Here is a 15,531-nt window from a genome sequence, read left to right on the forward strand (position 1 = left end):
CTAGTTAGGAGCCTCTTGCAGTTAATCAGGTGAGAAATGATAAAGGCCAATCTAGATCATAGCAACTAAACAGAATAAAGAGATATTTTAATGAAATAGAAATGCCAGGTTTTATTGACTTATTTAGTATGGGGTGAGATAGAGAAAAGAGTCAAGAAAGATTTCTAGTTTCTGATTTGATCAACAGGGTGGATGATTGTTGAGAGTCATCCGCCACTGAGAATGGGGGTGGAGATGGAAGACCAGATTTAAGTGTGGGTGGGCACGATTCTGTTTTGGGCATTCTATCATCTTGGCGATAGAGGCGTAGACATAAATTATAGTAGTCCCTACCCTCAACAAATGTATGTTCCTTCTCTTCTCTTGGAGTGTTATCATGCATGCACAATCTAAACTAAGAGATCTTTAACCTCTAGGCACTTGCCATGTTTGCCTTTCATCTTACTGTTACTTAGAAATAATTGCCAGCAAGGAAAATGTAGTTGCTACCATAGCTAATGATTAAGACGACTTTTACCTGGAAGTAGTACAATTTGGCAGGCTTTTGAATGTGAAAACCATCCTACCAAAAGAAAATTATTCTACTTCCTATACTCCTTGAGGATTATTATAGAACAAAAATATTGTCTTTTTCTCAGCTAACATCTGGAGAATCATCCAGGACAGTGATGAACACTTGATTGTATTTAGCATTCTGTGGGGACGTCAACAGCACACAGATAAGAGCATGGCCATGGTGTTCATTACCAGCAAAAGCTGATGAAGGCAAGGTCATGGATAAAACATCAGAGAGGACTGAAAAGTCTACATTAGAACTGACTGTTAAGGATTAATCGGCATCCATAAAAAAAGCAAGTCAGAAGTCAGACTTAGGCAAGAGATAAAAGCCATGTCCTATGAGAGAAACCTTTTGTGCTTATGATACATACTTAGCCATTGCTTGTTATATAGTGGGAAGAACTAGGAACTTAAAGTCAGACAGACATGGGTTCGAATCATAACTCTGATGTTTCTGAGCAGAGTCACTTTGGGCATCTCTTAATGAGTCTCATGTATAAAAAGGGAATATTAATTCCAACTTCATAAAGATGTGAGGTTTAAACAATATAACCTATAGAAAGCACCTACTAAAGTACTGGTCATGCAGTTAAACATTCAGTAATAGGCAACTCATTAAGTATCTAGAGGGGGAAAATTGATAACTTAGCTAAAGAGAGTGAAAATATATATTAGGCATTGCATTGTCCTGTGACATGCTTTAAGTACTTGGTTTTCCTTATTTAACAACTACAGTGTTTATAGTTTTTTAAGATTATTACATATATTATTTTAATTCATTATTCCAACAGACCTGTTGATAGTTTTTCTTCCCAACACACAGATAAGGAGATTGAATTTCAAATTTGCTCTAAGATCATAGGGGGAGTGAAAAAATAAATCCTTAACTAGATTCCAACTGTCCTAGTTGTATTTTTGCCAAAGACCTAGTTGATGGATCAGTTTGTTAGCATGGAGCTTTTATTCCTAGTTGGATCCCGTCTATGTGCTTAGTGCAAGTCTATTTAAATATGCATGTTTGGTATGACTGACAACTGTGAAACTATATCAGAGGAATATTAAGTTTATCAGAATTATTAGCTTTAGAATTCACAAACAACTTTTTCTATACTGCCAAAGAAATTCCTAGAGTTTGGAGGTTGGTTTTGTTTTGTTTTTCTCATTAAATGGTATTACATTGCCAAGGTCCTTCTCTGCAGCTGTGTCTGCCAAGTCACTTTTCAGCCAGATCCAGTCAAAGACCAACAGAAGTTTGAACAGATGCTCAATGAGTTTGAGCCACTGGAGATGGCCAGTGTGGAAACTGATGTAGCTTTTTGGTTCTATAAACTTGACTTTAAGGCCTTACTTGGTTAATGCTTTTTATAAATTTGAATTTAGTTCAATATTTAGAAAATTATAGTACTAAAGGAGCAGCCTATAGTTTTATTTTTTTATTCAGTTAGCCAACATATAGTACATCATTAGCCTATAGCTTTATTTTTATTTACTTTAACAAGTTGTCATATTAAGCTCCAGAACATAGCATCATACAAGGCAAAAGAGTCTGAAACAGCAGTACTTGTGATACATCTATCTATCAAAAAGAGAGATTTATTGCAGTATTATTTTTAGTTGTAAAAAACCCCCCTGAAATAACCTCAATAACCATTAATAGAATAATGATTAATTTCTATACTATAGTACACTGTGTATCCACTAAATGGAATGAGTTATAGCTCTACCCATTGATTTGGAAGAATTTCTGTGCTGTCATTAAGAAAAGAGCGTTCCAGGGCGCCTGGGTGGCTCAGTTGGTTAAGCATCTGCCTTCAGGTCAGGTCATGATCTTGGGGTCCTGAGATCAAGCCGAGTCGGGCTCCCTTAGAGCCTGCTTCTCTCTCTCCTCCCTATTCATGCACTCTCTCGCTATCTCTCTCTCTCAAATAAATAAATAAAATCTTAAAGAAGAAAAGAGAGATTCATAGAAGTGAATAATATAATGCTATTTTTTTAAATGATAAAAGTCCCAACTATATCTATATATGTTCCTAGATAATTTTATGAGTATGAGCAAACATATAAAAGGCTGCCCACCAAGTTACCAACTAGTTAGTGAAACAAAGTAGGATGGAGTAAGAGATCTTGATAAACAATAAACAAATAGACGACAAATGAATAAATAAATAGCTGTAGAGAAAAGGTACTAATTTTCATGATAAAAAGGTAGTACATGTAGAATGATCTTATTTTTTTTAAAGCAGATAGAAAGGAAAATAGCCATCAAGTGTTGATAGTCTCTGAATGTAAAATTAAAACTAAACAAAGCAAATGGTACAGAAAAGAGAGGATGGAGTAAGAGAGCAAACAAGATAAAGTTGACATTTGGGCACTATAATTTGGCTACCCGTTCTCTTTTGAGAGTTCCCCAGGGACTCCCAAGAGACCATTACCCATAGTCTCTTTTGCATGATAATTTGATGGAAATCCATCTTCCTATTAGAAAGTCTGAAAATAAAGCTCCTGAGAGTTTCCAAAAGATTCCTTCCTGGAAGGGTAAGTGACAGCTCTAAGAGATATTGAAAATACTTGGCTCTTGAGAGAGATCACTGTATCCCATAATAATTCCTCCCTTCCGCCCTATTAATTTTAAGAGTTACTAAGATCTCATTCTCTTCCAACAAAACATAATAGAATCTTTTTATTGATTGCTCCATTTTAAGCTCTGTTCACATTACAAGATCACAATTCACAAGAGAAGACTACCTTCCTGGGCTAGAAAACGATCACAAAGTTTTTTCCATCTCTTCTAAGTAGTATGTGTTTTGATAGAATCTTGGTTTTCTGATTCTCATATTTTTTCCCAACTTATATCACTCCATAGCTTAGTTTTCTAGAATTGCCATGCGTACCACCTAATGGTTACCATTCTGGTCATATATTCATAGTTCAACTCAGGATGGTCAGCCAAAACTACCACATTCTGAATGTTCCACTAGATCCTCCATGCATCTGATTTTATTTCTGCTCTTACTTAAATGTTAGAGAAAATGGAAACACTAATTTTCTAGGAATCTCTGGAACTAAGGAACTTTGAAAAAACCTAGTGTGTCAAACATATGTAATTAGTTATGTGGTTTCAAACATCAGTAATGTTTATGAATTATTCTCTTGATGAATTAATCACCTATCTTATACTTTACTGATAACTTTGAATATTGACCAATTTGTAAATGAGATCAAGAGTTTCACTGAATACAGTCCATTTTTAAAGTTTTGGCATAAATAGCCTTATACTTCCAAAATTAACAAGTTATTACTGAAAGTATCAATGAAATCTCATTTGATATATTCAAAATGTCTATTAGTATTTTGTAGAGAGTCACTGTTAATTCATTCCTGAAGAGCAAAATTACTCTAAACTCCATATCCTTTTCTCACTTCCTAGAAATTTATGAGTTACCTATGTTAGTGGGAATTATAAACCCATTAATCTTGATTAGTTAGAGAAAAAAATCTGGGTAATTATTTTGGTTAACTGAAAGTCCCCATATATATTATCTAAGGATGATAAGTTTTTCAGAAAATTGGAATGTAATAAGATGAATTTGCAATAACATACTCAGTGCTTATATCCAGTGCTACAAACACACAGCACTACTTAATTCACATTCAGCTAACATATCAGAGCACATGCTATCTACTGCACACTATGCTAGGAACTAAAAATTAAAAATAAAATAAAATAAAAATCCTTTGCCCTTGGGGAGCTCAAAATCTGTGGGACTGGGAAATAACTGTAAGTACTACAATCAAAATAGGAGCAAAGTTGTGGGAGCTCAAAGGAGTGAGTGACTAATCGCAGAATTAAATTTCCCAGGGGTTCTATCTTCTCACCTTATACTGTCGCCATGGTGAGCCAATTCATTCCCAGGACTTCATCTCTCACTTGTGACTCACATGGCTTTGTTTCCCTCTGAGCCCTCTCTTCCTATATCCTGGTCCATAACTACTCACTTGGCAGCTCTGTGTGCAAATGCCACTGACACCCACAACACAAACAGGCCTGAAATACATTAGTCATCCTCAGCCCCAGATTTTCAATTCTTATTATCTATCTACTTACTTACGTCAGAAACCCAGGGGTCATCCCTGATGCTCTCTCCTAACTTCACTGCTTCACACATTTTTCATCTTCTCCGCCTCCCCTTCAGTGCTGTGTTAAGTCAACTCTGACTTAGCTCTCTATTCCCTAGGTTAATGCCAGAGCTTGTTAAACTGATATCCTCCTACTCAATAAGCTTGTCTCCTTGAGTAGGCAGCTGCCAATGAAAACAAGTGGAACTATTCCGAATTCTCTGAGTATTTGAAGTGGAGGGAATTTGGTGCAGAGAGCTGGTTACATAGGTGATTGGAGAACTGTGAAGACTACAGAGGACAGCAGGGTGGCTTGGGACTAGGCAGTGCTGAGTCACACCCACTGACATGTGAGTTCCTTGAGGCAGGCAAGAAAAATGTATCAACCCACTTTTTCTCCTCAGCAACTGGCATAATACAAATCTTTAAATATAGTAAACAGTCATGAAATGTTGACACAATGGATCAGTCATTCTAATAATCTAAGATCTTTTTGACCCAGAAGTTTCTAGAAAATTGTCCCCACTTCAGGTCCAACATTTCAATATATCTTACCAGGGAAATAACTCTAATTATTTGAGCTTCCGATTATTCAGATTTTAGAACATAAGACATTTAAACTGTCACTGTATGAAACATTAATTTTATCATATCCATTTTAAGAATTGGATGTTTTTGTATAGAAAAATGCTTTTATATTTTTTAAATTTTTATTGTTATGTAAATCACCATACATTACATCATTAGTTTTTAATGTAGTGTTCCATGATTCATTGTTTGTGCATAACACCCAGTGCTCCACACAGAATGTGCCCTCCTTAATACCCATCACCAGGCTAACCCATCCCCCCAGCCCCCTCCCCTCTAGAACCCTCAGTTTGTTTTTCAGAGTCCATCGTCTCTCATGGTTAATCTCCCCCTCCGATTGTGCAAGACTGTTGAATCACAGATCTGCTTTTATATTTTTAAAGACAATAAATCTTTAGAGCTTCTACAGTAGGTATGAGATTACAAATGCTGAAATTCTTATACTGTACAGTCTTAGTCTCCAACAGTGGTGGTGTCATGCAGTTCATTGCCTCAGAACCCAAGTGCTTTTCTCCAGCTGTCACATCCATGTCACACATGTGTTCACGTATAACAGTGTGCCCAGGTGATCTTCTGCGGTGCCTCTGTTTTAATATAGGCCCATAACTTCTCCCACAAGGTGGATCAATTCCAGAATTGTTCCGAACAGAACACAAGACTGACAAAAATTCTGACTACACAGATGGATAAACCAAATGGGGCTATTTAGGATGAGAAAAAGGTAAAGAAGACTATGTTCTTTGAGGCATGTCATGAGGCTACAGTTGGCAAAAAATAAAAATAATGAATGAGAACATGGGCTTTGGAAACAATGAGAATGCGTGTATTTTATTTATTCATTTATTTTATTTAAATTCAATTAATTAACATATAATGTATTATTTGTTTCAGGGGTACAGGTCTGTGATTCATCAGACACTGATACAAAAACATTCATTTAAACAGGAGCTTGCATTAGAAACAGATGTTGTGTGATTCATTTCAATCACAACTTAAATTGGTTTATTTGTCCGGCCATTTTCCACTAAACTTTGCATGAGATGCAAGATGTATGGTTTTTTTTTTTTCCTATCCTTATAATCTATACGACTCATTGCCAGCATACACACCGATCTCCAGGTTACTTTTCTTCATAATTGTCATTGGGTTGGCTAGGGAATTGTCTTGATAGAAGTAAAATACATTTTCCTTCTCCCTCTTTGCTCTTCTGGTTAATAAACAAAGCCAAATGTGTCTCCCTTTTGTTTTTCAGCCATTTAACATCTCTGGGTTTCAGGTTTCTCATAATAGCTCCCTTTATCGAAATCAGGAAGATGGGCCAGATGATTGAGGTTTTGTTGGGTTTCCTTAATATGTGCAATTTGTTCTTAATGAGATTCTGATATGGATGTTGATCAGCATCATTATTATGGCTTTTTCTAGTCAGAGAACATAAAAATGAAAATAACTCAGCACAAAGAAAGTGGAATTTATTGTAGTAACACGAAAAGGGCTCCTGGGAATTGAAAGTATCAAACATGTCCACATGTCCACACCTCATGAGAACTAGAAATAGGAAGTAAAAGCCTTCCTGAACTCACTCATTCATTCTCTGACGATGTCAGACTCTTCATCTTCTGGCTAGTTTTTGCATCTTTCTCCGTTCTCTTTCTTTCTGTGCAGGCCGGCTTCCTCTCTTTATTCGCAGTCTCTCCTCTCTCACAACCACACAATAGCAGTGCACCCTAGTTCTAGGTCATGACTTCTGCATTTAGTCCTACAGCTCCTGTCTCGGATTCTTTATACAAGAGCTAATTTCTGGGAGAGGACTCTGATTGGTTCATCTCATCTTTTTGAGCCAGGCACAGATTTATTTCCTGCCTGTAGATCAGCTGCTTTTAAGTCAGGTATCTACTCTCTCTTCCACGGTGGGAGGAGGACAGGATCATGAAATATAGAATGTGGCCTTGTTCAATCAGCAGGAACTGTCAGCAGGGCAGTTTCCCTCACAGAAGGGACCCTAGACCTGGCAGGCAATGATGCACAGCTCTACTACAATCAGCTCTTGGGGAAAACTAAACTGGCATGAATATTTTACAGGGAACAAGGATTTGTGGTTGGAATGCTTTATAATGTTTATTCAAATTTATGAAAGATAAAATAAAAATGTGTGTAGGAGCATTGATTCTTTAATACACACACACACACACACACACACACACACACACACATTCCCTTTCTTAAGAATACTTTGAGGGCGCCTGGGTGGCTCAGATGGTTAAGCGTCTGCCTTTGGCTCAGGTCATGATCCTGGGGTCCTGGGATCAAGTCCCGCATCGGGGTCCCCACTCAGCGGGGAGCCTGCTTCTCCCTCTGCTTCTCTCTCTCTCTCTCTCTCTCTCTGTCTCTCATGAATAAATAAATAAAATCTTTAAAAAAAAGAATACTTTGAAAAGAAGGGATCGTTCATATCCTCTTTCTGAGTGGATGCAATATTACCGGATGTTAAAGCAATATTTTATCTCTTCCCTAACAAGCTAGCCTGAGATGTGTGCTGATCATGGAGGCAGCTCATAAAAGACTCACTTTTCCAACCCACTATAAAGTCTCAGAGCTCATTCTGGTAAGAAGCAGACCTCAATAAAACACATAACCCCTTTTCCTTATTCCAGGGCTAGAAAATGGATTTTTATCAAATGATTTCTTATGATAAAGTGGCAAATTATAAACCATCTAATGCCAGAATTCCCTGGCACAAAAGTTTTGAGGAATACGTTAAAAGCTCAGGTAGACCTGTTAATATACATATTTTTCATGATAAATAGTGATAAAGGATTTTGAAGTATTTTATTAATACTGAAAGGAAAGATATTTCCATCTAAGGCAGGGTTTCTTGGCTTTGGCACTATTGACATTTTGAGCCAGGTGATTATTTGTTGTGGGGGCTGTGCTGTGTAGTGCATTATGTTGGGAGGCATCCCTGGCCTCTACCCACAGATGCCAGTAGCACACATTCCCAGTTGTGACAACCAAAACTGTCTCTAGACATTGCTAAATGTCCTCTGGGGGCAAAATTGTCCTGGGTTTAAAACCACTGATTTAACCTTTATTCTCCACAAGAATTATTTTTATTTATTATAAATATTGTCTTATTCCCCTAACATTTTTAGATTTTAAAAATATGCCCTTTTGGAGTGTAATCGAGCACTACTGATTTGGTATCCTCTCTCTTGTTTTTCTTCAATGAATCAAATTCTCTCATGCCTGAATTAGCCTGACCAATTTCGTTAGCCAACTCACACCCATTAATCCCATTAATTTGCGTCAGTGTTAGAGAATCCCCTATGGCCCATAGTTTCTAAATATGTCGCTCTTCCTCTCACAGAGTAGCTTGCATACTTGAGAAAGCTGGCTGAACAATTATAAGTACATGTCAAATAAAAATCGTTTTAGTGTTCTTGTTCAAAGTATCGTTACCTTTAATTTCTTTCTGAAAAATTTTCCATCCTTCCTTGAGTGCTTGCACTTTGGACTAATGAAGAATTAATAGAAAATCTGTTGAATGAGGGGACAAAATACAGCAATTTTAAGTCTTTCTGTTCCATCTAAAAATGTAATACACCAAGACAAGTCATAGACAGATGTCACTGTTAATATTTCTATTAAGATGCAGCTAGAATAATTTATTTTAAATAGAGCAAATAGTTTCTCAGACATGTAAATAATAAATTCTCTCAGAGAGAATTTGCCTATCTCACAAGGTTGTAATAACAAAATGTGATAATAGATATGAAAAGCTATGAGAACCACAGAGCACAGAACAGTCTCCAGGAGAAAGAGATTATTGTTATGCGTGCACTATAATACAAATAGTACAAAAGGAGATATGGCTGCATTTTAAGTCTTTACATAATGTTCATCATTATCACCATGATTATCATTCTCTTCAAAAAAGTTTTCATTAAGTTTATCAATCTCATGTCCATATTTCCATTTATCATGGAATCAGGTCATAGATTAGAATAATAATGCTAGAAATACATAAGAAAAGTTCTGAAGGGTACTTGTGCCACATCACCCACTTCCAAATGTAACATAATACAAGCAGAAATACTTTGCACTGAATTACTTCTTCTTGCAAATAGGGTAATAAATTACTGCTTTAATTTCAAACCATGATGTGATTTTTAGCCAGTATTTAGTGAAAACAGAGTAGGAGTTGTGTAGAGCAGAGATCTCACTGCATGCCTACAGTTCTCTTTCCACAGGAAACAAAACAGTTTCCAGAAAAGGAAGGGAAAAGGTCTACACACATGCACACCCATGCACCCATGCACACACACTTACTTAAATCTATGCACAGATTACTCATGTGTACACTATTTTCTCCTTTTTAATGGACAATTACATTTTGTATTACTGGAGCTCTTTAAAAACAGACAACTAAAACTCAGATAATCATCATGGTTTTCTCTAGTAGCTTGATCTATTTATTGAGCCCAAATCTTCCTGTCTCTCACTGCCAGGGGAAATCTGGGAGGAAAAAAAAAAATGGAAAGGGATGTCCTTAGTGTTATCTTTTACAAGAAGTGAGGAAACAAACTCAAATACGAACCCAGCTCTGAAGTCAAACCAGTTCTTAAAACAAAGCAGGAATGAGATAAGAGAGAAATAGTTGAGCAGTTCCACCACTGATATCAGTTCTCAGGCCAAATAAATGTCTCCATCAAAATGTGCTTTATAAACTATTTTTCAGTACCAGGAGGCAAGTTGTAATTTGCTAGAAAGATCCAGATAATGGTAATTGATGACCTTCATAAGGCAAAGAGCAGTATTCATTCAAAAGGCATTTGCAATTTGGAAAACACCTTCTCCTTTTAAGTGCATCATTCTTTAGTTATTATTGAGCACACATTCCCCCCCCAAAATAGTACCATAAATATAATCCAGAGGTAGATTTTTGTGCACATGGATCTCTCAGCACAACTTTCCTTTATGAGCTACCCCATGACCATTACCTTAACTTTAAACCTCAAAATTCAACTAAATGGATTTAACCTACATTGGAGTGAACACTTGTGCATGCCTTCAATTATTGCGCCGGTACTTCTAACCTGTTGGTTGCCCTATACCTGAAGGTGCAAATTTCCTTGTATTCAGGTGTAACTTCGGGGAGAGCAGGACAGTGGATCTTTGGGAACATATGATACCACAGACTATCACTTTCATGACGAAAGGCCTTTGATGATGATCGTGATGATGACAGTGATGATGATGATGATGATGATGATGACCAAATTTTTTGGTTTTTTGTTTCATTTGTTTCACAGGATTATACACTCACCATGTATTTCCAGCAGTCTTGGAAAGACAAAAGGCTTTCTTATTCTGGAATCCCGCTAAACCTCACGTTAGACAACAGGGTAGCTGACCAACTCTGGGTGCCAGACACCTACTTTCTGAATGACAAGAAATCATTTGTGCATGGGGTTACGGTGAAAAATCGAATGATCCGACTGCATCCTGATGGAACGGTTCTCTACGGACTCCGGTAAATGACTTTGTGTTGCATGGTTCACTGTTACTGTTGTTGTTCTTGTTGTTAGGTTTTATTTTTTACTTTTGGGAATGGGCAGTGGGAAGAGAAGCAAGTAGGAGAATATAGAGACACTCTCATCTCTGTAACAAAACTATATTAAAGACTGGAAAATCTCTTTTGGAATCACTGGAGCTAAACCTAGGCAATTTTGTTCATCAAAGGTAAGTGAATTATTTGCCCTGAACTTCCAATAATAAACAGAGTAATAAGAAAATGTATGTTTGTCAGATTTCATATCTAACTTATTGTAGAAGTTAAATCTTTTTTTAGCGATTGCTTATCTCAGAGCCACCCAGACTGAACTGAAATGTATTCTAAGTATTGGGTATGGCTACTTAATTATGAAAGAGAATTAGGAAACAATATCTTGAAGAAGTAGGAAAATAATTTTTGGTGACTTTGAGAAGATTCGTAGTGTTTTCATTTCCTTAATCCCTCTTTTAGTGTTTGTATTTGGGTATATGATCCATACTGAATTATTTTTGTTTTTCATGTAAGGTAAGGGTTGAGGTTCAATTTTTTCCATATGAATATCCAGTTATATAATTTACTGAAAAGATTCTTCTTTTCCCACCAGATTGTGCTGGTGCCTTTGACTGGATAAGTGGGGGGTCTAGTTCTGGGCTCTACTCTGTTCTATTGTTCTTTTTGTCTATCCACAAGCAGTATCACACTATTTTAATTATGATAGCTATACGGTAAATCATAAAATAGTGTAAATCCTCCAACTTTGTACTTATTGTTTAAGATTGCTATGGATATTCTAGGCCTTGTGCTTCTTCCTATAACTTTTAGAATCAACTTGTTGATTTCTACCCAAAAAGTCTGCTGGAATAAAAATTGAAATTGCATTGACTCTGTAGATCGATTTAGGGAGAATGAATATCTTAAAATTATCTAATATTCTAATCCATGAATATGATATACCTTCATTTATTTAGGTTACCTTTAATTTATATCAAAATGTTTTGCACCATAATGGGTTTTATTTTGTTTATTTGGCTTTTTAAGTGTCAAGTATAAAAGAGGTATGATACACCTGTAGTGGTTTATTATTAACCCTCATTTGGTTAAGGGTTTATTAAAAATTTTAGAACTATAATTCAAATCAGCTTCCCATTTACCAAAAAAATACCTGAATTGTGGCAGGTTATTGTAGGATATGTAGAGTGGTGGTTCTTTACCTTTGTGATATCTTTGAGAAGCTGATGAGAGCTATATTCACAAACTCACGTATGAGCCAAATTTTCCCATTAATTCACGGTCTTCATAAGCCCCCTAAAATTCTTCACACATCATCCACACCAAGCTAAAACTCTAGACAAGGGATAAAATGCTACAGTTAATTTCTGTATATTCACGAATACCCAAAAACAATATGCAAGTGAAAAAAACTGCCCTTTTTTTCTGCACTAAGTTCTGCACTAAAACTTCTGAACTTAACCCGGTGGTTGATTATTTAGTTGATAGATTTGGACTTCATTTGCATAGTAAAACAGCATTAGTTGCAAAATAACATTTGTAATTTCTCCAACTTTTTCAGTACCCCAAGAGCTTTCAATTCTAGTTTAAAATCTCTGACCTAAAAATCTCTCAGAAAAATGGTAAAATAAACCAACAATTCCCTTTAGTATATTGATAGTTACTACTGACAAAATCTCCTAATCCAAGATCAGTAGTGATCATTAATGATGGCACCTTCACTGGAAATCAGTTGTAATTTTTTGTCACCTATGAAACTTCTATCGGATATAACCAAGGTGTAAAGGGACAAATTATTCCATATAGAATAATTCTATAACCCAATGTAGCAAGCTAATCAATTACATGTAAAATCACTATATGTGATTAGTAAAGAATGTATAAAAAGGTTTTTTTTGTTTAAAAGGAAAAGGAACCAGGTTTTTTATAGGCAAGAAAGTAGTTTGCATTCTCAGTTTACAGAGTCTCACTTCAGGCATTTCTCAAATTATTGGTAGCCTCTACCAATGGGAATTGATGGAAAGGGAGAAAAATATTTGAGAACCATGAAGTTGAACACACCTCATTGTAAACTGATAAAACTGAGGCACAAAACAAGAAGGGCCTTTTCTAAGGGCACAACAAAGTAATGGCAGAATTGGGACTAAAATCTAGGTATCCTGATTCCCATACATGTGCTTTTCCTACCCACTGCCTTTCATACACATTTAAAAGTCAACACCTCCTTCCAAGTTGTACAAGATTGCTTTCTCCTCTTTGGAGCCAACCCAGGCTTGGAGCCCCCAGGCAGATCTCCTAAAGATAAACACAAATCCTTCCTTTATTATGTGAACTCTGATCTCTTTTGGCACCAGCATTCTCCATAAGAGCTTCACACCATTTCTGATATTTCTCCTTCCTTGTCTTCTTCCCTATCTCTTCCCCCACAGGTTTGTTTTTCTTTTCCTGGAGTTTATAAACATCCTGGAGAAACCATAAGATATAGCAAAGAAAGCATGACATCTGGAGTCAAAGGACCAAAAATGGGCTCAAACTCCAACATTTCTGATTGTTTGCCTTGAACAAGTGACACAAATTTACTGAGTCTTAGTTCTATCACCTGCAATAATGGATTAATAATCCCTGATACATAATTGGGAAATTCTCATGAAATAATGATTGTGTTAATACATGGCTAATTCTAAATTATATTTTTCTAAGTCACTGTGCCTTATATAGCCTTATTAGCTGCTGGAAAAACTGCACATGGAGGGTGATTCTCTAATTCCCAGGGGCATCAGTGACCAAAACAGAGATACAGTTGTCCAATTAAAAAAAAAAACAAAACAAAAAACCATTCAGGGGCATCTGGCTGGTGGCTCAGTCGGTTAAGCATCCAAGTCTTGGTTTAAGCTCAGGTCACGATCTCATGGTCTTGAGATCAAGCCCCACATCAGGCTCCGCGCTAAGTGGGGAATCCATTTGAGATTCTCTCCCCTCCCTCTCCCTCCCCCTGTGCCTTTCCCTCTGCTCACACAGTGCTCCCTCCCTCTCTCTCCCTCTCTCAAAATAAATAATTAAAAAAAATTCATTGAGTGCCCAGTATATGCCATATATTCACTATTCTGGCACTGGAAATAATTCCTCAGAAGCCTGACAGAAATTTGTCACTGTGGCAGAGGGAAACTCTGCAGTGACTGTGGGTCAGAAGACTTGTGGCTGAACTAGATTGTACTCTTCAGGAAGCTATTTTCTCCTCTGGGCTTCAGATCCCTCAGTCTTAAAGGGAAGAGATTGCATAAAATTCTCCCTAAATTCCCTTCCAAATCTAACTTCCATTGCTTCTATGGTCCTATATATTCAGGCATGTTTATTTTAATTCTTCCGATATAACATTTCTTAGTCTTAGAAATGACGATCTGCATTTTTTCTTTGTAATTGCCTTTTCAAGGATAACTGCCATGTATTACTTCCTAAGCACATGTACTAGAAAATCCTTATCATATAACATATGTATTGGCATATTTATAGCTTTCCTAATTTAGACATGGATAATGAGGAGAAAGAAATTCTTGCCTTATCCTTTTCCATAAGTCCAGCTAATAGTCATTATGAAATGAGACCATACACTAATGGGTTGTTTTTGGCATTGATGGGATCAATGGGATTTTCCGAATATAACTGAAAGCCCCTTCAACCAGGAATTCCATAATCACAAGACCATATCACTAAACTAAATAATGATGTTTCTGTATTCAGACTCACTATGAGATGCTCAAACAATGGGTAGGAAGCCACAGGAATAAAATTGGTGGTTTTCTATTTTTGTGAACTGTGTCAGATCAGACTTGCCACGCAAGGAAGGCCACACAGTTGTGATAACGCTTTAAAATAACAGAATGGTGTCTGATGGGAGTCTAGTGCTTTTGGAGGTAGCCAGGCTGCTGTGTGGCTGGCGCGCAGTAAATAGAGGAGACTCCATTCCTTATGTTTTTTGCTACCAGGTTACTTCTGCTGTGACTAAATGCATTGTACCAAGGAGCAGTGCCACACTCACTATTACTTCTTCTTCCATTTTGCTCGAGATCTACATAAAAGATGTCTGTGATGTGCTGTAAGCTGTGGCAGGAGACTGGAACTTATGTCTGTGTCCCTCGACCGCTCCACCCTGCTCCTTTCAAAGCACATAATGGCATTTCTTTCCTTACTCAAACGTGGAGACCGAACAACCAAATGCCTCAGCGTCATGGCATCAAAATCTTAAACTTTGGTCTTTCCTCCCTTCCATTTAACTCTGAGGATGATTTTCTCCTCTTTCGAAGGCCAATCTCTCCACATATGCATTTAATTTTCTTGCTGCACACTCATTTCAGACTTTGCTCCATTCTTTTAGCAAATCTTCAGTCTTCCCTCCCCCCTGGCTCCTTCCCCTTGGTTTTGTCCTCAAACACCAATCTTCTCACATCTTACATCTTTGGTTTCCTCTGTTCTCTCACCATTTACTGCTCAGTCTCAAAAACCATGGCTCCACCCATGCTACTTTCCTGAAAGAACTCTCCAAAATTACCAGCACCGTTGCTGGTTCTCAATCTATACTCTTGGGTTCTCTGAATGTTTTAAGAGTGGTGACTGACCTGGACTTCAGGATTTCCAAGACTTGGCACAGTTTTTTCATTATTGCTCTTCTTCTGGTCTTTTTGCTCTTCCCTCACTGGTTCCTCTCTGGCCTC

At 37.0% G+C, this 15,531-nt stretch overlaps 1 protein-coding gene across 2 annotated transcripts in view; it reads left to right on the plus strand.

Moving 5' to 3' along the window:
* GABRB1 (gamma-aminobutyric acid type A receptor subunit beta1) overlaps positions 1–15,531 on the plus strand; it is a 377,502-nt gene that overhangs the window by 106,481 nt on the left and 255,490 nt on the right. For both annotated transcript variants that reach the window (XR_003520832.2, XM_027599170.2), the window contains exon 4: positions 10,572–10,792. Coding sequence is in view for 1 of the 2 variants with exons in the window: in XM_027599170.2 (XP_027454971.1) it covers positions 10,572–10,792 (221 nt within the window). In the remaining variant the exon portion in view is untranslated. The remainder of the gene's footprint in view (positions 1–10,571; positions 10,793–15,531) is intronic.

The sequence above is a fragment of the Zalophus californianus genome, chromosome 2, assembly GCF_009762305.2.
Source record: "Zalophus californianus isolate mZalCal1 chromosome 2, mZalCal1.pri.v2, whole genome shotgun sequence".
Lineage (NCBI taxonomy): Eukaryota > Metazoa > Chordata > Mammalia > Carnivora > Otariidae > Zalophus > Zalophus californianus.